We start from the raw sequence: 19,578 nt of genomic DNA on the forward strand, positions 1-19,578 counted from the left end.
ATCTTGGAGGAGGACGCGTAGTGCAGGGAGCGCAGGGCATGGGTCTTGGGAGCAGAGAGGGGTGGCAGGAATTGGATGTGCCTGGTGGCCTTGGTGGTGGAGGTGACAAGGACGTAATCTGCAGTTACTGTGGTTGGGGCCAGGGTGTCCGGAGCATGGTAATGAACGTGGACTTTGTTCCCCTTCCTGACGATCTTCTCCACCGTGCTATTGAACTGGATGATGTTGGGCAATGCTTTGTGGAAGGCTTTGGGCAGTTGGTCAAACCCTCCCGTGATCTCGTCAAATCTGAAAGGAGAAGAGGATGGTGAGGGAAAAACACTGGGGTTAAGGAGCTATAAGACCTGAGATGCTCTAACAGAGCTCGGTGGCCCTTTGAGTTGGGAGTGATTCCCATTGAGACACCCAAATGCCACTGGAATCTCTGCTGGTGGCTGCTGGGGCCCAGCAAGAAATGGGGTTTGCCACAGGAGACGTGGTCTTACCTCTCATCAGAGAAGATGTCAAAGTCCCACAGGGAGGCCAGGAAGGACAGGTAAAACCCCGAGTCCTCGTTCAGGAGGTCACCGATCATCTGGACCGCACCTCGGCTCAGGTTCCCTACTTTGATCAAATACTCCTGGAAAAGCCAGGAAGAACACATAGCCTGGTGTTATTGTCCCACTGCTTTATATCCCAAGCCATATTCATGCCCTGCTGCCTTGTTCCTGCTCCTGATCAGCTTAAAGCCCAGACCAGAAGCAGCTTCTTGCAGGAGACCAATGACTGATTTGGTTTAGCAGGACAGAAGTTTGGGAGATGGATGAACAGGGATTTGTGGCTTTGAGACAGTTGGGCCACATAAAGATGCTCAGTAAATCCTCCCCAGTGCTTGGGGAGACACATGATGGAGGAATATGGTCAATCTGGATGAATTCCCAGATCCTTTCTCCAAGCAGGCATGGTGGGTTAAGAATCAGTAGAGGGGGAATAAGCTCAAGCCCCAGACCTTTACCTTGGTGGAGAAGGAGTCGTATTTAGTTAGATACTCCTTGCAGTCTGTATCCTGGAACTTCTTCAAAGCCTGGAGAGGAAACAGTGATGTAGTAATGAGGAAAGCAAGCACATTCTCAAAGTGCTTCCATGGATTCTGTTAGCATTGGCTGGGGTTTGGTGACCCCTGGAGCTGAGTTAGAGATAATGGATCCTGCTGCTTGGGCCTCAGCTTGGGGAAGTTATGGCCTTAATGTGGCATCTTCTGCTTCATCCAAGGCTTGGCGAGTGCTCCAGAGAAGGGAACATGTATAAAGAGGGTTTCAATTAGCTGCCCTTGTTTCTGAATGAGCCTTTCTAAGGCTAAAGGACCCTACTCTTCCTCGGCTCATTGCTGAGTCTTCCTCAACCCATCGTGCAGATGAGGGTCCACCAGGAAACGCCATCAGTGTCTCTTGGATTCCCTTCCCTGTGGGCACGTACCTTGTGCAGTGCTTCCCGGTACAGCTGCTCGGCACTTTTGCCTCTCTCCGATGGCTCCACCGGGTAGTTGAGGATATTGGGGTTCCTGTTCACTTCCTCGGCTCTTACCCGAATGCCGTTCACCAAGTACCAAGTGTTCTCATCGGTCTGGATGAAGGGGTTTAGCTTCAGCTCAAACTGCCTGATGAACTCCCGGACCAGCCTGAGAGGTGAGGCACATGGGGACAAATGCTTGCAAACAACCAACCCCAAAACCCAGCCCCTAAAACACAAGGGGCACGAAAGGACGCTTTCCCCTTGAGTATGTCGTTGTAGCCATGTATTGTGTTGGCAGTGCATTGTGACAGCCCCTTCCTCCTGCTGCCCCACACCCATACTCAAGTCCTCATCTCAGACCTCAGCCTTGCTCCTCCAAGCAGGCTGGTTCCTCCCCTGATGATGGCTATGAAGCAGGGCACCTCCTTACCTGTGCTTGGTCGGCAGGCGCATGGGTCCCAGCTCCACGTACCAGTCCTGCCCCTCGGAGCGGTATGTCCTGATCCGGCCACCAACCCTGCTGCTGGCCTCCAGAACAGTGACCTACAACCAGAGATGGGTGAAGATTGGACATGTTCAGGCAATGCGGCTATTTTGAGCAAAACACCTACAAAACAAGTTCCTAGGCATGGTGACAGGCAGCATTCATGGGCCATAGGGTGGGACAGGTCCCCTCCAGGTGGCAAATGAACCCTTTAGATCCAAACCCCTCCCTTGCGTTCATTTGGAGACCTCCTAAAGGAGCTGCTTGGTGTGAACCTCCCCTTCATCCCCTCCTGTCCCTGTGCCTAAATCAGATGAAATCACCAGAGCCCAATTGTTTTTCCTTCCTTTTCCCATCACTATGATCCATTCCCTTCTCCCTCTTCACACTGGAAAACCCTCAGTGTAGGAAAACAAGATCCAAAAGCACTCATGTCTCATGCAACCACTGACCCTGTGGCCGGCATCTCGGAGCAGCTTCGCCGCTGTGAGCCCACTTATCCCTGCACCAACGATGACCACGTCTGCTGGGTGAGTTGCAGGCTCCAGCCCATTTTTAACGATGTCCAGCAGCTCTTCATAGTCTTTGTCATGGAGACAATACTCAGGGAAGCATGGGAACCTCTTGGCACTCAGGAGACCTGCCAGCAGGAGGATTTGGAAGAGGACTGGGGAGAGGAGAGAAGAGAAGGCTCTTGGCAATGAGCATGCAGGTTCATTCCTAACAGCCAGGAGTGTGACAACACAGATTGCCTCCAAGCACATTGGCATCCAAGCCCCAAAGAGGAACAGTAGCAATCTGACTGAAGTCAACTGGCATGGTTATTCCCTATGGGGTCAGCAGGTCTCCCAAGATGCGGGATGCCAAGTAATGTCAGGAAATGTGATTTTGAAGGAGAAATCAAGCCCATGGATGATTTCTTTTCTTTCCCATTCACATTCTGCTTTCATGAGTTCCCCAAATGAGTTCGAGCCTCTTTGAATAAGCTCTGAAGAATCCATAATGAAGGAGGGTCATTAGTGCCACTCACACACAAAGAATTGAGGCAATCTTGTCCCAGTTGCCCTTTCCTGTGCCTTAGGCAGTTTGGATGCAGTGGGTAGGAGGAGACGACAATAGTATATTGATAGGTGCACACTATTGCATAGAGAGCTGGACAGATGAGCCAGAGATAGCAGGTGATAGGGCTTATCCATTGAAATCAGATAAGACTCCAGCCTGTTCAGAACAACCATTCCTACTACACCAGAAACAACATTATCCCAGGGGAAGGAGGTTTGAACAGAAACCTGAGATTTTGCCAGTTTTGGCTTCAGTTCTCCCAGATAACTTCAATAACTTTCATTTTCTTTTCCTTCCCCCAGATATGGGTGGTTTCCTTCCAGGGAATAAAAGGCAATGAGAGAAAAGGTTCTGAAATCCCACCCTGGCTGGTTCTCCCTTCTGGAAAATCCCTTTAGAATGCTCCTGCTGGATCAACCTCAGAACTGTTACCCTGCAGGTGACTGTTGGAAACCAAAGCCCAGCTCCTCAAGCCGGTCCTTCTGCAGCCTCTGGAGCTCCTCCAGCTTCCTGGAGACACCGACAACGGCAGTAAAAACTAATTAGAAAGCGCTTGCTCCAATTAGGCTGCAACAGTGGGGCTGCCTTCAGAGCAAGGCAGAAAGTGATAGCGTGTTGATAAAGCCACATCGACCTTCTCACCCAGGGCTGCTGCCCTGGTCCTCCCGGAGGAGAGGAGGGGATCCCAAATACATTGGAAAAAAACATTGGAATGGATGGATCTCCATCTTCTCTCAGACCTTCTTGTGTTGGGAGGAGAAACCATCAGCCTGATGTCCTCCAGGGATGCTCCTGGAGGTTCGGAGCTTGTTTCCATCTATCCCTGCACAACCAGGAGCATCCCAAACCTGCAAGAGAAGTGTCCCATTGCCCGTAGTTGCTGCCAAGTCAAGCCCCAGGTGACCAAGCACTATCCTGAGCTGGAGGAAGGGAGGTTTGTGGTTATGCCGTCAGGAGGTGACACAAAAGGCAGATGTGAAAAACAAACCAAGACCACCCCAAAAATGGGCATTGCAGAAGAGAGAAAAGCAGGAAAAGCCCAATAGGAGAGGCTGAGATTCGGGGAGAGCACTCACCGGTCCCAGTCATCCTTCCAGCGGGAAGATGAGTCTTCTGCTGAGATTTCCTTTCATTTTATACCCTGGCTTAAGCAAAAAAGGAGGCAACATAGTTGTGGTGGCTGGGGAGGAAACCTGCCAGTCAGGGGCCGGAGGCAGCAGTGATTTGTCATCCCAAGGGGAACCAGCAATTGAGCGTAGCCGGTTCCTCTGACGGGTTCCTTGTCTTTCCTCACTGGTGTTACCGGGTTTGGACACAAGCCACTGAGTCCACGGCACATTTGGGAAGTGTCGTGATCATCAGAACACCCGGAGCTGACCGCACCCTCGCTGGGAAGGGCAGAGACCTTCCCAGCACCCAAATGGAGTTTGGTGCTTTCCTTGTGCTGCACGCAGTGGGATCTGGTCCAGTGCAGTGGGATTCGTCTGCATCCCAGGGGGACCTCTGAGCTTGCATCCAGAACACGGCGCTGGTGGGGAGAATGGGCATTTTCAGTGCCAGCACACATCAGGACACTTTATGGTCAGTTTTGGCTTCATCCTGTCTCCATTAGGATTGAGCTTAGATGCCTTCCCTGAGCTGGCAAACACTGGGTGCATTTGATAGGGGGGGCTGAATTAATAACTGAATGTTAAACCTATGTTATTCTGATTATCTTCAATCTCTTTAGTTAACAATAAGTATTTGTCCAAAAGTGCTGCTTGTGTTTAATGTAAAGTTGTGTAAGAGGGTCAAAGTTTGCGCTTGCAACACCATACACCTGGTGAAGACCTGGCTGAGACTGGAACTGTGGTTTGAGTCGAAGCCAGGAGACTAGTGAGCATGTGTGCAAGACGGAGGCGAAAAGTTCAAGAGTGAGGAAGACTCGTTTACTTCATCTCGAGATCCCTGCCCACGACCACCAAGAGGCACTGCGCAGACGTGAAGGAAGCTTTAGCTCATTATAATATGAAGCGGGAAAAGGATATGAATATGTATAGGCGTGTTGTGTAGCTTATTGCATATGTAACACTTTAGAGAATAAATGTAGAGGGAAAATGACGCTGGGGTGCGCACACCTTTGGAGGATCTATCCCCCATGCACCTCAGCTGAATAAAGAATACCTACTTTACAACTTTAACGAGTTGTGGAGTCAATCCGCGCATCACATTGTACCAGCATTTTCGCACAATGGACAGTTTTGACCTCTCAAAGCACCATAAATCGACCTGAGGAACCATCCTTTGGCTGGTTCACCATGTTCTAGCCACCGCTCAACCCTGTGTAGGCTGCCTTACTCCTGAAACCAAACAAACCCACCACAAACTCCCCCTCCCAACCATCTTGTCCTTTCTCTTCTTTGCCTTATGTCCCCTTTACAGTTAAGCAGATGATGGACTCGTTTGAGGAGGAAATGAAACCCCATGTTGGTACTTCCCAGACTTCTGCACCCTAAGGGGTGACCTCAGTAGCAAGGTAGGCACGAGCCCCACAGAAGGGGCTTTCCCGAAAGCCTCAGTAGTCACTGGCTCTTCTCAGTAATGTTTTCTTCATGGAACACTCTCTTTCCCTGCAGTGCTCTCAGTTTTCCTTGGTTGGAGCCCAGAGCTACATGCATCAAAGCAGAAGCGAACTCTTTTCCTTGTGCTATTAAGAGTCTGGTCTTTAGATGTCTGGGTGTCTTCCCAGACAGCAGGGCTGAGGCTGTGCTCCAGCTTTGGTCTCATTAGTCTTGAGTTAGTCTTTAGTCTTGATTTGTTCTGTCTTCTTTGAGTGCTGCTTCCTTTAGTTCTTTGATTGCAGCAGCTTGAGCCAAGCTCATGGCTGGGCTTTACCCCATTCCCCTCCCAACAACAGTGTGGGGTTTTACTAAGTTTCATCATCTTGAGGAGGAAGAGAAACCTATGGATCACTGAGTGCAACTCCCAAAGTAGAGTTTTGGTGGTGCCCACTTGTGATATTACATTGGTCTCATGCTGTAGGTAGTGCCCCAGAGGAGTGGACTGCAGAGCCCTGGTGAGGTAAGGACTGGGAGCACTGCTTGTGCTTCCCATCCATTACCCTTTCCATGAAGCCACACTTCACCAGCCAACTTCCCTCTGGGTCCTTCTGGGCTTTGGGGGAATGGTGCTGACAAATTGCTTCAGTCACTGGTGATGGGGGGTTTACTCTTTGCCACCAGCAGGACCCACTGAACACATCCACATCCATGGGATCTATGTTCTGGCGGCCTCATGACACCTTGGGGTTTTGTGGTACTTTTCCAACCTCGGCGGTGCAGCTCTTGCCTAGCAACATGCTTGTTGGTGGAGTGTGGGTGTTCCTACAGCAAAGTGGAGCTGTTGTGGTCTCGTTTCCTCTGCCTGGCCCCGCAGGCAGCTTGGTCTGCGCTGATTGAACCTTTCCCCAAAGCATCTTCGTGGTGGTGCTGCTGGGATGGATGTTTTGGAAGAGATTGACCCTCTTCATGGTGAATTCCAGGAGTTACCTCTGCCAGCATCAAGGCAAAACAAGGAGCTGAGTCCTCGCATCCAGCTCACCTGCTTTTGCCACGAGTTCCCCTTCATCTTCATCAAAACTGGGAGGAAACTTTCCTCCTAAGAAATACCAAAGGGTTGCATGTTCTCCTTCAGGATTTTGTCTCCATTTAGGAGGATCCACCAGTTTGATCCAGGTTTAAACCTTGGAAAAATGCAAAAGCACCATTTTTCTGCAAAATGACCTCAAATGACTTCTAGTTTGTGCCTGATCTCATACTGGCTTATGATTATCAGGCTGTTTTCCTGGTACCTGTGGGTGTCCACACTGAAAACTCAGCACCATGCTTTATCTCTTCCCATGAAGCAACGATCTTTGATGGGGGATTTGGGGATTACCTGATGAAACAAGTGCATGCACATGGCTCCAGAGGGTTTGGAGGGAGGGCAGTTTGGTTTATCTTGTTTTGATAAAAAGCTACATCAGCACGTGTCCTGACAAGCTGCTTTGGGATTAACCTCAAATTGCAGGGTTTATTGTCTCAGAGCTGCATGCCACCCGTTGCAAAAGGAGTTCCTCCCATGTTCCTGCTCCTGTCTGCTGCTTCCCTGAACATTACTGGAAACTGAGTTTCCACCTAAAGCCAGTTACAACATGAGGCTTGGAGAAGGACAATGGGAGGGATGGAAACCAAATCGAATCAGCCGGCGTGGGACGGGTAAAGAAAGGACAAGTCTTTGCTTCCAAATCATTGTCTTTGTTTTTAATGTGGGTTTTTTCTTAATGGAGGGAGGAGAAAAACCAGTCAGGATTTGGTCCTTCAGCACCAGGGGGGGCAGATGTTGATGTGGCATCAACAGGGCCTTTGACAGTGCATGGAGGAGCTTGAAGGAAGCACGGGGAGGTAAGAACACTGAAGGTGGACGTGAAGAGAGAGCTGTGTATGTAAAGCAGAGGGAGGGAAAAACCCGGGTGGATTCATTAGTCACAGACATGAGGCTGAGGTGTGCAGGCAGTTTCTAGTGAGGAAAGATGCTCTTTCAAAGGATTTCCTTGCAACTCATTTCCTGCTCATCCAGAAGGCTCCCAAGGCACATGGAGCACGTCCGTGGTCGTGCAACTGCAAGGTGCCACTCTTGAGGTTGGGCTGATGCTCTGGGAAACAAGTGATAGGTGCTAGGCTGGTGTCCTGGGTTCAGCTGTAGCAGCCATTTCTCTCCTTCCTAGTAGCTGGTGCAGCGCTGTGGTTTTGACTTTCAGCCTGCTAACAGCACTGATAACACCGATGGTTTTAGTTGCTGCTCAGTAACGTTTACTCTGACCAAGGACTTTGTGAGTCTCATGCTCTGCCAGGGAGGAGGGGAAGCTGGGAGGAAGCAGACAGGACACCTGACCCAAACTGACCAAAGAGATATTCCATAGCACAGCACGTCATGCCCGCTATATAAACTGGGGGCAGTTACCTGGGAGGGCTAGATCACTGCTCGGGTCAGGTTGGGCATTGGTCGGTGGGTGGTGAGCGGTTGTATTCTCTTATTTCCCTTATCATTATTATTATTGGTGGCAGCAGCAGCGGTTTTGTGTTATACCTTAGTTACTGGACTGCTCTTATCTCAGCTCATGGGGTTTACATTGCTTCGATTCTCCTCTCCATCCCTCTGGGAGCCGGGGGGGGGGGTGTGAGTGAGCAGCTGCATGGTTCTCAGTTGCTAACTGGGCTTAAACCACAACAGTTCTTTGTGGTGCACAATGTGGGGCAAAAAGGGTTGAGATAACGACAGATCTTTGGGTCTTGTCTAGGGTTTGACGACGATATAGGAGGACCAAGAGACTCCCCCCAAGGCTGGACAGTCACGTGTGGCAGGGTGTGTGGGACAGTATGGGCAAGCATCTAGGCCAGTGGGCTCCTCCAGTGCTCTGGAACTGTGCCACTGAACAAGTGCAAAACCCAGAAAAATTAGTAAAACACTTAAATGGGGTGTGTTGTCATGCTGGTTATTAAATTAGATTAATATAATTATATTTTATACACATTTAATTTATATAAATATAATAAATAAATAGAATAATAAATAAATAAATATAATAATTTATATAAATATAAAATAAATTAATAGAACTAATTAATAATAATTAAATTAAATGAAATGAGAGATAGTTCATGCAGTAGCATAACAACAGTTGGGTGGCAGATTCTCCTTGCGGGGCGGAGCACCCCAGGGCCATGGTTGCCATGGCCAAGATGGAATCCGCAGGGATTCTATCCTTTATGAGCTGGTGGGAGATGTTGCTCTCCTGGCCAATGGGAGGGCTCAGAACTGCCCCTCATTTGCATCCTCACCTATATAAAAGGGGGAGCTGGGGAGGGTTCTGTGGGCTCAAAGGGTCAGGGTAGTGCAGGGCCAAGGCTGAGCCATGGTGTCCGTTGCCATGGTGTCTGTTACGGGAGCAAAGAGGAGAACCCAGAAGAGAAGGAGCTCCCAGAAGAAAAGGAGGCTCCAGCATGGGACCAGACGCAGGAGCCGCATCAGGAAATCTGCGGCCAAGAAGAGGAAGAATCGGCCCATGAAGAAGAGGAGAAGCGCTTCCAAACGCTCCTTCCGCTTCAACGCCAAGAAGCTCAAGGGGGCCAAGGGGTCCGGACGGTTCCTCTCCCGTGAGGCCAAGAAGCTCATGCTTGCCTTCGTGGAGGACATCTACAAGCAAGTGTCGAGCGAGGCCGAGCGGCTGCGGAAGAAGAGCCGTGAGGCCATGGTCAGCCCCATGCACATCCAAGCTGCCCTGCAGACCGTGGTGCCCAAGAGGAGGTGGAAGCAGGTGGCCTTCAGGAACAGGCGCCAGAAGAACGCTCCTTCACCCCAAAGGAGAGGATTTAAGGCCCTCGGTTGCTGAGGGCCTGAGCACTGCCCCACAAGGGGGGAGTCTGATGAACTAAATTAGCGTGGCAATAAAGCCCCAAAAGCAGCTTCTGGTTGTGTCAGGGGTTTCTTTGGGAGGGAGGGATGCCGTGGGGCTGGGTTGCGGCTCGGTGTTTCATTAGTGAGCATCTGTAAGTGGGTTTTGATTTAATATGGGCTTCCAGGGCCCCCTTGCTGCAAGCAGACGGTTTGATATATTGGCTATATGTATTTTAATTGCCAGCAGATGATGGGAATTGCTGCGAGCAGGGGGAAAAGACCCACTGGTCAAAATTGCCTGAGGATAGTGATGGTGACGGCCAGATGTGCTAAACCCATCCCTCACCAAGGTATTGCCCACGGCAAAGCAGTGGCTCTGTAAAAGAGCAGCCTGTGCAGCAAGGGTGCCAATGGCTTTTGGAATAACGGAGTTTGCCATTGCTGTGTGTGCTTCTTAAGGGTTGGATTTGCTGCAAAAAAGCCTATAATTGGTATCAGCAGAAGGGAGGGGAGAGAAATGTTCGGGGGGATATTTTGTTGAAGGGGGAAAAAGGAAGTTTCCCCGACCGGGAATCGAACCCGGGCCGCGGCGGTGAGAGCGCCGAATCCTAACCACTAGACCACCAGGGAAGCGCTGGCAGCCGCTTGCCGCCATTGTGGTCTGCAATAGGTGAATAGGCGAAATGGGCACAGGAGGGGGGATTTGGGGTAAAAAAGCGGAGAATCGGCGTTTTCCCTGTGCGGTGGGGGGAAATTATTCCAATAGATTATAGGAAGTTTATTTTTCATCGGGAAAACATGTGTCAGAAGTGGGATTTGAACCCACGCCTCCATTCGGAGACCAGAATTCCCAGGGTAAGGAAAGCAGAGCCTTGAGTCTGGCGCCTTAGACCACTCGGCCATCCTGACACTGTCTGAGCCGTTCCTCCTCCTCCTCATCCTTCCACATCGCCCCCTTCCTTGTCTCCTTTGCAGCACCCTTAATTCGCAGGAAGTTCGGGATTTTTGCAGCAATTACCCTGTTTTCCACAGCCTCTGTGGCCCCCTCAGGATAAAACCAGGATTTGGGATTTGGGAAGAGCCAGGGCAGCAACCTCGCTCACACTGATCATTGAGTGAGGGCAATAAGGGACCAAGGAAGACCGCAAATCAAGTTGTTTCTCTGCAAGGAAACATGGGTTTGGGGGTAATTTTGGGACTTTCCCTAAGTCAGCACAAAAGTGGATGTTCTCTTGCTGCAATTCCACGTTCTTCAGGCAGAATTCCCTACGCAAAGTGTGGATGAGGTTGAGCTACATCACAATGGCTTTGCTGCAGTTGGCCCACCCTGGCCTGCACTTCGGAGCCCTCATTTGAATCCGCCGCCTATGTAAGCGACCTGGTGGGACCCATCCAGAGGAGCCCCGAGCCTGACGGAGACCCCATGGCTGTTGTCACCAGGAAACACGGGAAAACCTTGAGGAGGAAACCCAAAGTCCAGGGGACGAAGCCCGTGCTGAAGTGGGGAAAGGCTCCGGCTCGTGCCCGGCAGCGGAAAGCGGCTCCCAAGGGATTGAACGGCTGGGTCAGGAAGGGATCCTGCAGCTGGTACATCTCCAGGCTGCTGACCCAGCTGTGCCCAGCAGCCCGGCGCATGTCAGTGGAGGCCAAGAGGCTGATCAGGGGCTCCATGGGTGGGCTTTGCAAGGGGCTCATCACCGAGGCCGACCGGCGGAGGAGACAGCGGCGCGGCTCCTTCATCGGCACCTCGGAGCTGCGGGCTGCTCTGCACAAGGTTATGAGGGGTGAAGTGCGTTTTGCCTCCTCCACCTGCAGCAGACCTTCTTACCGGAGCTGAATTACAGCAGCCTCTCCTCTCACCATCCCTTGTCTGCCTTTTTGCCTGGGAGAAGGAGAAGAGAGGGGTTGTGGTGATGGGTTTGGTGCGTTCCAATGGTCAGGGAGGTGGGAGATGGATGGGTGCTGCATGGTGGTGCCTGGAGCTCCCATCACGGTGGCTGGGCTGGCATCAGGGCTTCACCGGCATGGTGTGGGAGCTGGAGGAGCTGCAGGAATGGGATTACCCCCCGGCGATGGCATCCGGGAGGAGCCGGGTCCTGGGAGCAGCTCAGGTCTCCCCATGCCCTCTTATGGCTTGACCCCATAGCCAGGTTGCTCGGTGTCCTCCTTGGAGGAGGCAGGGTTTAAATCCTGCACATTGGGATTTAGGGATAATTCCCAGTCCCTGTGCTCTGTTCCAAAGCAAATGAAAATTATTCCTTCCCCTTTACTCCGGCTTTTCCCAGCCAGGGAGGGATTAAAGCACCTCCCCCCCCCCCCCCCAACCATGGGGATGGTTTCCAAGCTCTGGGAATCCCTCGGAGGCACAAACCCAGGCTCCTCTCTCATCCCTGTCTGTTCGCAGAGCTGTGTTTTCCTTGGCTTTCACAGCCTCCTTCCAAGGCGGCCAGGAGGGATAACTCAGAGGGAATTCCCTCCCCTTCCCACCTCCAAGCGCAGGATTGCCGAGCGTGTGCTCCCCATGGATGCAACACTCAAAACATCCCTGTTGCCGCTGCCGGGATCCTTTGGGAAAGATCCAGCCAAGGCTGGAGATGCCCGAGCTGCATAGGAGCGGGGGGGACGCTGCGATGGGGCAGGACGGATGCGGGAAGCGCGGCCCGGGTACCTCTAGAGGGCTCTGGGAGCCTCCCGGGAGCGTCTCCTCTCTCCCGGATACCGGCTTGGGCTTCCGGAGCAAATCCATGCCCGGCAGCGCCTCCATTGTGTCGGGAGGCGGGGAGAGCCTCGGGGCGCATCCCCATCCCCTCCCAGCCGCCGAAGGGAGGACGCGGGTCCCTGCGGAAGCAGCTCCCGGCTCCAGGCAGCGAGTGCGGAGCCGGGATTGCAGGTAATGGGGTGGGAACCCTCACATGGGTGAGCGCTGCCCCACATGAGAGCCTGGAGCCTGCGGGCTGCTCCCAGCAGGAGGAGGGGATAAGGGAGAGGACGGTGGATAAGGAGGATGGGGCCAGGGCTGCGCAGGAACGGGGCACCAGTGCCCCCCTCCGAGTGCCCCTGGGAGGGTGATTCCCAGTGAGATGGGAACTGGGGGAGCTGGGATGCAGGGGGAGAAAGGCAGAGATTGGGATGGGGTCTGCTGGGAAACCAGGGACCCTCCTGTCCCCAGGCTGCTGCTGGATGGAGGGAACGGGCCCCAGCATGTCTCATGGGACCCTGGGGAAAGCATCCAGACCGAGGCAAGAGGAGGGGAATCTCCTTCGTTTCAAGGGGTTTCTCTTGCCCACAGGGGATTTTGGGGAGCCCTGAAGTGAGGAACGGAGGGGGAAACCCTCCTGGTCCCCACCATGGAGCCGTGGGTGCTGCTGAACCCGCAGCAGAAGGCGCTGTACCGGAATGTGCTGCACGAGAGCTACGAGACGCTGATGTCCCTCGGTGAGCAAACGCAAACATCCCCTTCCCTTCCTCAGCATCCCCCCTTTTCCCTTCCCTGTCCTTTTCCCTGTTTCTGGCAGGGAAGCGAAGTGCTCCCAAGTGAGGGAAGATGAATGCAGGCAGGTTTCCAGGGGGATATCTCCAAAGCCTGTCCTTAGTTTAAAGGAAAACGCTGTTGATCTCTCCGCATTTATATTTAATTGGGAATATGGGCAATGGGATGTGCTCAGCTCAGTCCAAACTGGGCCCTGGGTGACCATGTGTAGCAGAATCCCCTTCCTCCTGCACTGATTTCAATGCCACTTCCTGCTCCGATTGAGGCCGTGCTCTGCCCTCCTCCTCTTCCCATTTCCCAGCAGCACAGGGACTGGTGAGTGGAAAAGCAGCGGAGGAAGGGCCAGGAGCGGGAAGCCGCGGGGAGCCGGACGCACGCCCCGGCAGCGAGCAGAGCCCCAGCTCCAACCGGTTCAAAGCAAAGAGCCCAGACAAAGCGGAGCCTCCCGGTGCCGCCAGGACCCCCAGAGCGGCCCGTGCCAAACCCCTCCGTGGGGCAGCCCTGGCGCGGGAGCGCCCATTCAGCTGCGCTGATTGCGGCAAGAGCTTCCCGTGGGCCTCGCACTTGGAGCGGCACCGGCGGGTGCACACGGGCGAGCGGCCCTTCGGCTGCCCCGAGTGCGGCGAGACCTACAGCCAGAGCTCGCACCTCCTGCAGCACCGCCGCACGCACGCCAGCGACCGGCCCCACAAGTGCGGCGACTGCGGGAAGCGCTTCGCCGGCGCGGCCGAGCTGGCGGCGCACGGCCGGGGCCACGCCACCGACAAGCCCCACAAGTGCGGTGACTGCGGGAAGGGCTTCGTGTGGGCCTCCCACCTCGCCCGGCACCGGCGCGTGCACACCGGGGAGAAACCGTTCCGCTGCGCCGAGTGCGGGGAAGCCTTCAGCCAGGGCTCGCACCTCACCAAGCACCGCCGCAGCCACACGGGCGAGCGGCCCCATCGCTGCCCGGCTTGCGGCAAAACCTTCTGCCAGAGCTCGGACCTGGCGCGGCACCACGGCACCCACCTGGGGAAGAAAGCGCTGCGCTGCGGGGACTGCGGGAAGCTGTTCCGGGCCGGCCCGGCGCTGGCGCGGCACCAGCGGTGCCACCGGCGGGAGCACTCCCACTGCTGCGCCGACTGCGGGAAGGGCTTTGTGTGGCCGTCCCACCTGGAGCGGCACCGGCGCGTGCACACGGGCGAGCGGCCCTTCCCCTGCGGCAGCTGCGGGGAGCGCTTCGCCCAGAAAGCCCATCTCCTGCAGCACCGCAGGACGCACGCCCCGGACCGGCCCTACAAGTGCGGGCACTGTGGGAAGCGCTTCGGAGAGGCCCCCCCGTTCCTGGCGCACCAGCGGGGCCACGCGGCGCACAAGAGCTTCACGTGCGGCGACTGCGGGAAGGGCTTCGCGTGGGCCTCCCACCTGGAGCGGCACCGGCGCGTCCACACCGGGGAGAAGCCCTACGAGTGCCCCGAGTGCGGGGAGGGCTTCAGCCAGAGCTCGCACCTCACCAAGCACCGCCGCAGCCACCTCCGCAAGGCGCTGTTGCCCCCCCGGAGGACGCAGATGAAGGGGGAGAAGCCGCTGGATGCTGAGGGAGGGTGCGGCCATGGGGAGCCCTGAAGGACACGGAGCAATGGATGCTGATCCTGAGGGAAAACGCAGTCTGGGGACAAAGCAAAGGACGCTGGAGGGGCTGGAGGGTGACAGCAGGTGGGTGATGGGGCTGTGAGGCATCAGGGAGGGGTTTATCCCCATGTGGGGGACGGTGGCTGCATCCCAATGGTCATCACAGGGGAGAAGGAGACACTTCCTGAGGGATGCAGAAAGGGATGGGGGGAACCCATGGCTGGTTCTTGTGCCAAGGTACGGTGGCGTTTGTGCCTGTTCCTCGCTGCCGGCAGGATGGAGAAGGGGATGCGTTGCACCCATGGAGAGGGCCCCATGCTGAGAGCTGTGAGGAATAAATCAGGAGCTGCCTGTCTGTTCTTGTGCCCCAGGTGGGGGCACTGTGTCTGTTCTTGTTTCCTGGTGGGAAACCCCTCGAGCATCCTCCCCCTCTCCAAAGACCACGCTGAGACAGGTGAAGGGGGTTTTGGCTGAGCTGCCTTCTACTTTATTACCTGCTATCCCGAGCTGAGGGATCCCAGCTCTCCGTTTTTCCAGCTCCATGCATCCCAAACAGCGTCCAGGGGCTCACAGGGAGGAAACAGCCCCCGTGGCCCTTGTCTGAGCCGTTCGGCCCCAAAAGCCACCAGTGGGAGGGTGATATCCCCCCTCCCAAGGACCAGCCCCACCAGTACTGAGGATGAGGAAGGTGACAGAGAGATGTGCTCTCCCCATCACCCTGAATTATCACCCAGCCCTCCCCAAATCCCGTCCCTCCTCTCCTGGTCTCCCCCCAAAGCCCCTCTGCTGATCTCTACACCCCACACCCCCTCCCCACCGCGTCACCCCCATTCCCCACCCACCACGGCCATGGGGCATCCCCAAAAGGCTCTGAGCACTCCTCACCCCCCCCCCCCCCCCCCGCCCCATCTCAGGAGCTGGGGGGGGAAGGCAGGGAAGCCCAATGCTCCTGTGGGGCAGAGGCATCGCTTTGCACCGTGTCCCCCTCCCCGCCTCTCCACGCCGTGGTGTGGGGCAGGTCGGCCTTGGCCGCCCAGCCCCGGGGCGAGGAGGATGGGGAGGAGGAAGGCTCTGGGTGCTGCTGGAACACAGCGCTGGGCTCCTCAGCCCAGGGCTCTGGGGGGGTCGGAGTCCCCCCTCGCTTCTCCCCTCCCCACCACGCCGCTGGCAGCAGGGACGCGGGGCCGTGCCGGCACCGATGGGCCGCCAGCGCCGCGCCGAGCCCAAAGGCTTCGCCGCAGTCGGGGCAGGAGTGCGGCTTCGTGGTGTGGGCTCGCTGGTGCCGGTTGCGGTGGGAGCTGCGCCCGAAGCGCTTCCCGCAGTGGGCGCAGGAGAACGGCTTCTCCCCGGTGTGGCTGAGCCGGTGCCGGTCGTAGTGCGAGCTCCAGGCGAAGCCCTTGCCGCACACGCCGCACTGGTAGGGCTTCTCGCCGCGGTGCAGCCGCCGGTGCCGCTCGAGGCCGGGCACGGTGCTGAAGCCTTTGCCGCAGTCGGGGCAGGCGTGGGGCCGGCCGGGCTGGGCGCCGTGCGTGCGGCGGTGCGCCAGCAAGGTGGAGCTGACGGCGAAGCTCTTGCCGCAGTCGCCGCAGCGGTAGGGCCGCTCGCCCGTGTGCACCCGCCGGTGCCGCTCCAGGTGCGAGCTCACGGCGAAGCCTCGGCCGCACTCGCCGCAGCGGAACGGCTTCTCCCCGGTGTGGATGCGGCGGTGGCGCTCCAAGTGCGAGGCCCAGCCGAAGCGCTTCCCGCACGCCCCGCACGGGTACGGTTTGGTGCCGGCGCCGGCTCCCTCGGTGGCTTTGCCTTGCTGCTGGCCGTGGGTGCGCTGGTGCTTGGCCAGCGCCGAGCGCCAGCGGAAGCAGCGCTTGCAAACCGGGCACGGGAACGGCCTTTCACCGCTGTGGACGCGCCGGTGCTTGAGGAGGTTGGAGCTCTGCGAGAAGCATTTGCCGCACTGCTCACAGCGATGGGGCCGCGGGGGGCTGCTGCTGGGCAGCGTCTGCGTGCCCTTGTGCTTGAAGCGCTGCGGGGCCGTCTGGTGGTTGAGGCGCTTGCCGCAATCAACGCACTTCAGTGCGGGCGGCGGGGGCTCTGCTTCCTCCTCCTCCTCCTCTTCCTCGGGGGCAGCGGCGTGGGTGCGCATGTGGCGGTCGAGGTGCGAGCTCCAGGCGAAGGCTCTCCCGCACTGCCCGCACTGGAAGGGCTTCTCGCCGGTGTGGATGCGCCGGTGCCGCTCGAGGTGCGAGCTCCAGGCGAAGGCTTTCCCGCACACCCCGCACTCAAAGGGCTTCCCGCCCGAGTGGCTCTTCTGGTGCCGGTCGAGGGCGCCGGGGTCGGCGAAGCCGCGGCCGCACTGCGGGCACCGGTTGGGTGGGTGGCCGCCGGGAGCGTGGGTGCGCTGGTGGGTGAGCAGGGAGGAGCTGACGCTGAAGCGGCGCCCGCAGTGGGCGCAGGCGTAGGGGCGCTCGCCCGTGTGCACCCGCTGGTGGATGGTGAGGTCCGAGCGCTGGATGAAGCCCTTGCCGCAGTCGGGGCACGCGTGCGGGCGGTCGCCGCTGTGGATCTTCCGGTGCTTCACCAGGGCTGATTTGTGGCTGAAGCTCTTCCCGCACTCCCCGCACGTGGTGCGGGGCTGGGAGGTTGGGTCCCCCGCGCCCCCACTGGCGCACGGCTTCGCCCCGGTCTCCGCGGGGCTCGGGGGATGCTCCTCGGGTTTCACCTCTTGGGGCTCTTCCTTGTCTTGAGGGGGCTCCCGCTCCGCTCCTGCTCCATCCTCTGCGGGGCACAAAGAGACAGAACCCAGGCAGGAGCCAAGGGAAGGGGGTAGGAAAAGGGGATGCTTCCCTGTGAGCCCCCGCTGCGGTCAAGGCATGACCAGAGGCTCACCTGCAGCCGGGGTGTCTCTGGGCACATGGAGATCCAGGGCTCTCGGTTCACCCCCGTGGTCCAGGCGGGGCAGCAGATCTGGCTTGGGGAAAGGGAATTCTGGTGAAGAGAAGAGGGAATGAGCAGCATGAGGCAGGAGATACCCATGCCCCTGATGCTGGGATGAGGATCCATGTATCCATCCATCCATCCTTCCATCCACCCATCATCCATCCATCCATCCTTCCGTCTATTCATACTTCCATCACCCATCCATCCATCCCAAACCCTCCTCTGCAGGAGGGGGGATGCTCCTCACCCAGCGCCATCAGCGTGTCGTAGCTCTCCTGCATCACGTCACGATAGAGCGCTCTCTGTCGCGGGTCCAGCAGCACATACGGCTCCATGGCTGGGGAAGGAAGCAGGTCACCCCCATGAGCCGTTATCCCACGGGATGGACCCTTCCTGCAGAGCCCTCCATCTGTAATCTATAGATTATTGGTGTTTAATAAGCTGAATCGCAAACCAGGCATGAAGCGTGGTGACGGGCAGCTGATGAACCTCTCCCTGCCCTGTATTTCCCCACATCCTACATGAACTCTGTACCCTCTGCCTCTAGCAAATGCGGATGAACATCGTTTTCCCCCAGAATTAACGGGAAGGAAGCAGAAAGGGGAACCATAACCGTGGAAGCATCCCCCTCTGCTCAGTGGGTGCATGGGGATCCCAATGAGTGCTGGTTTAGAGGCACTGTTTGCCTATTCCAGCTGTGGAGGATGGAGGCCGGGATGCCCTGGATGTGCAGGAGGCGGTCACTCACTGGTACCGGGGATAAAAGGGTGATCTCAAGCCGACCCCTCCCGCAGGTTTCGCTCTATTCCTGCTCTTTATCGTGCAGCCCCATCAGCACCTCCCTTACTGCCCTGATGCTGAGAGCATAAAGAGAGTGGGTTATCAGGAACACCCATCCTCGCAGCACCTCCCTGCTTCCCAAAGCCCATCCCAAACCAAACCCACCTTCTCGAACGAAGGGAGAGGGGAAGGACGGGCGGGCGCCGGCAGGGATGGGGTTTGGGGGGGATTTTGGGGTGTTTTGGGGGGTATTTGGGGTTTATTCTCCACATCTGGAGATGTGGAGACTGGTGCGGGCGGGCGCCGCGGAGGGGATGGGAGGCGAGGGGAAGGGAAAGGATGGAGGGGAAAGCAAAGGGATGCGATGGAAACGGAGCCATTTCCCGCTCTCTTTTGGCACCCGAAGCCCGAATCTCCCCGTTACCTGCGGTCTCCGGCTCGGGAGGTGCTGTCGGCAAAGCCCATAGATGCCCCCCCGCTCCCTTTTAACCCCCAAACCCCCCCTTTTTCGCCCCAAAACAAGCCGCAGTGTGTGTGGGGATGCGGGGACCACAGGGATGCGGCGCGGTCCCTCTGGTAGCCCGAGCAATGAGAGTTAAAAAGGGGAGGGGGGGGAAGGAAGGAAGCAAGGAATTAGAGGGAAAAAAAGCCAGGAGAGAGGGAGAAGGAACTCGGCACCGGGGCCAGGGCCCTCTGGTGGCAACAGCGGCCATGTCTCTGGGCGGAAAGCGAACAAATGCTCATTAAAGACCTGGGGAAGTGCGGTTTTCGCCTCAAAATGGGCTAAAACGCGATGGTTTGGGGGTTTCTGCCCCTCTGTGGGGATGGGGATGTGCCCTGGGAGTGTTATCCTTAGGGAGGGCTGCGGCGGAGCGGGACGCCATGGATTTATTGGTTATAAAGCCATTAAGAACCACTTTGGGGCTCAAACTGGAGCTGGGTGAGCATCCTGCGGGACGTTTTAATACGTGTGGACCGCGGGGCTGCTCCTCCCGTTGCAGCGGCTGTTCCCAACGGGAAAAGGGGCTGGTTTTGGGGGTAAACGTGGGGTTTTCTGTCAACAGATGTTGGCGATGTCAGCACGGAGCACGTCCGAGATGTGTTTAACGGCCCCATGAGGGGTTTGGGGGCTCACAGGTGCCTCCCAAACGGCCCCGTCCCACCGTGGCCACAGCGCTTTAGGGGGGCTTTTGCCCCTCGGCAGGACCCGTCGCCGTGGCAACGCCGCCTGGCTGCCCTCACCCAAGATGGACGCCAAGGCTTCACCTTCTGCGGCCATCTTGAGCAAGGCCCTGCTGGCGGCAAGGCGGAG

General features: G+C 56.8%; 3 protein-coding genes and 2 non-coding genes across 5 annotated transcripts in view; 1 reads left to right on the top strand and 4 right to left on the bottom strand.

Annotated features, from left to right (window-relative positions):
* IL4I1 (interleukin 4 induced 1) overlaps positions 1-4,299 on the bottom strand; it is a 5,319-nt gene extending 1,020 nt beyond the window's left edge. The window contains exons 1-7 of the mRNA XM_057430749.1: positions 4,114-4,299; positions 2,428-2,642; positions 1,922-2,034; positions 1,456-1,657; positions 995-1,063; positions 486-619; positions 1-288 (exon numbers count right to left, since the gene is read on the bottom strand). The exon at positions 1-288 is cut by the window's left edge and continues 1,020 nt beyond it. Coding sequence (XP_057286732.1) covers positions 1-288; positions 486-619; positions 995-1,063; positions 1,456-1,657; positions 1,922-2,034; positions 2,428-2,642; positions 4,114-4,126 — 1,034 coding nt within the window. The 5' untranslated portion in view covers positions 4,127-4,299. The remainder of the gene's footprint in view (positions 289-485; positions 620-994; positions 1,064-1,455; positions 1,658-1,921; positions 2,035-2,427; positions 2,643-4,113) is intronic.
* A 5,710-nt stretch (positions 4,300-10,009) lies between these two features.
* TRNAE-CUC (transfer RNA glutamic acid (anticodon CUC)) lies at positions 10,010-10,081 on the bottom strand. The gene has a single exon. It is a non-coding gene; the product is annotated as a tRNA-Glu (tRNA).
* Positions 10,082-10,252: 171 nt separating this feature from the next.
* Positions 10,253-10,360, bottom strand: TRNAL-CAA (transfer RNA leucine (anticodon CAA)). The gene is made up of 2 exons: positions 10,323-10,360; positions 10,253-10,298 (listed from the first exon to the last, which is right to left on the bottom strand). It is a non-coding gene; the product is annotated as a tRNA-Leu (tRNA).
* Positions 10,361-12,702: 2,342 nt separating this feature from the next.
* On the top strand, positions 12,703-14,561 carry LOC130610682 (zinc finger protein CKR1-like). Its single transcript, XM_057430755.1, has 2 exons — positions 12,703-12,886; positions 13,246-14,561. Exons 1-2 carry the CDS (start codon positions 12,799-12,801, stop codon positions 14,544-14,546), a joined length of 1,389 nt encoding a protein of 462 aa, XP_057286738.1. The 5' UTR covers positions 12,703-12,798; the 3' UTR covers positions 14,547-14,561.
* A 901-nt stretch (positions 14,562-15,462) lies between these two features.
* On the bottom strand, positions 15,463-18,781 carry LOC130610674 (zinc finger protein 497-like). Its single transcript, XM_057430744.1, has 4 exons — positions 18,691-18,781; positions 17,734-17,823; positions 17,436-17,534; positions 15,463-17,324 (listed from the first exon to the last, which is right to left on the bottom strand). Exons 2-4 carry the CDS (start codon positions 17,819-17,821, stop codon positions 15,463-15,465), a joined length of 2,049 nt encoding a protein of 682 aa, XP_057286727.1. The 5' UTR covers positions 17,822-17,823; positions 18,691-18,781.
* Positions 18,782-19,578: the final 797 nt, after the last annotated feature.

This window comes from Pezoporus wallicus, unplaced genomic scaffold (assembly GCF_028554395.1).
Source record: "Pezoporus wallicus isolate ANWC-B61680 ecotype Strahan unplaced genomic scaffold, APGP_CSIRO_Pwel_v1 contig_11611, whole genome shotgun sequence".
Lineage (NCBI taxonomy): Eukaryota > Metazoa > Chordata > Aves > Psittaciformes > Psittacidae > Pezoporus > Pezoporus wallicus.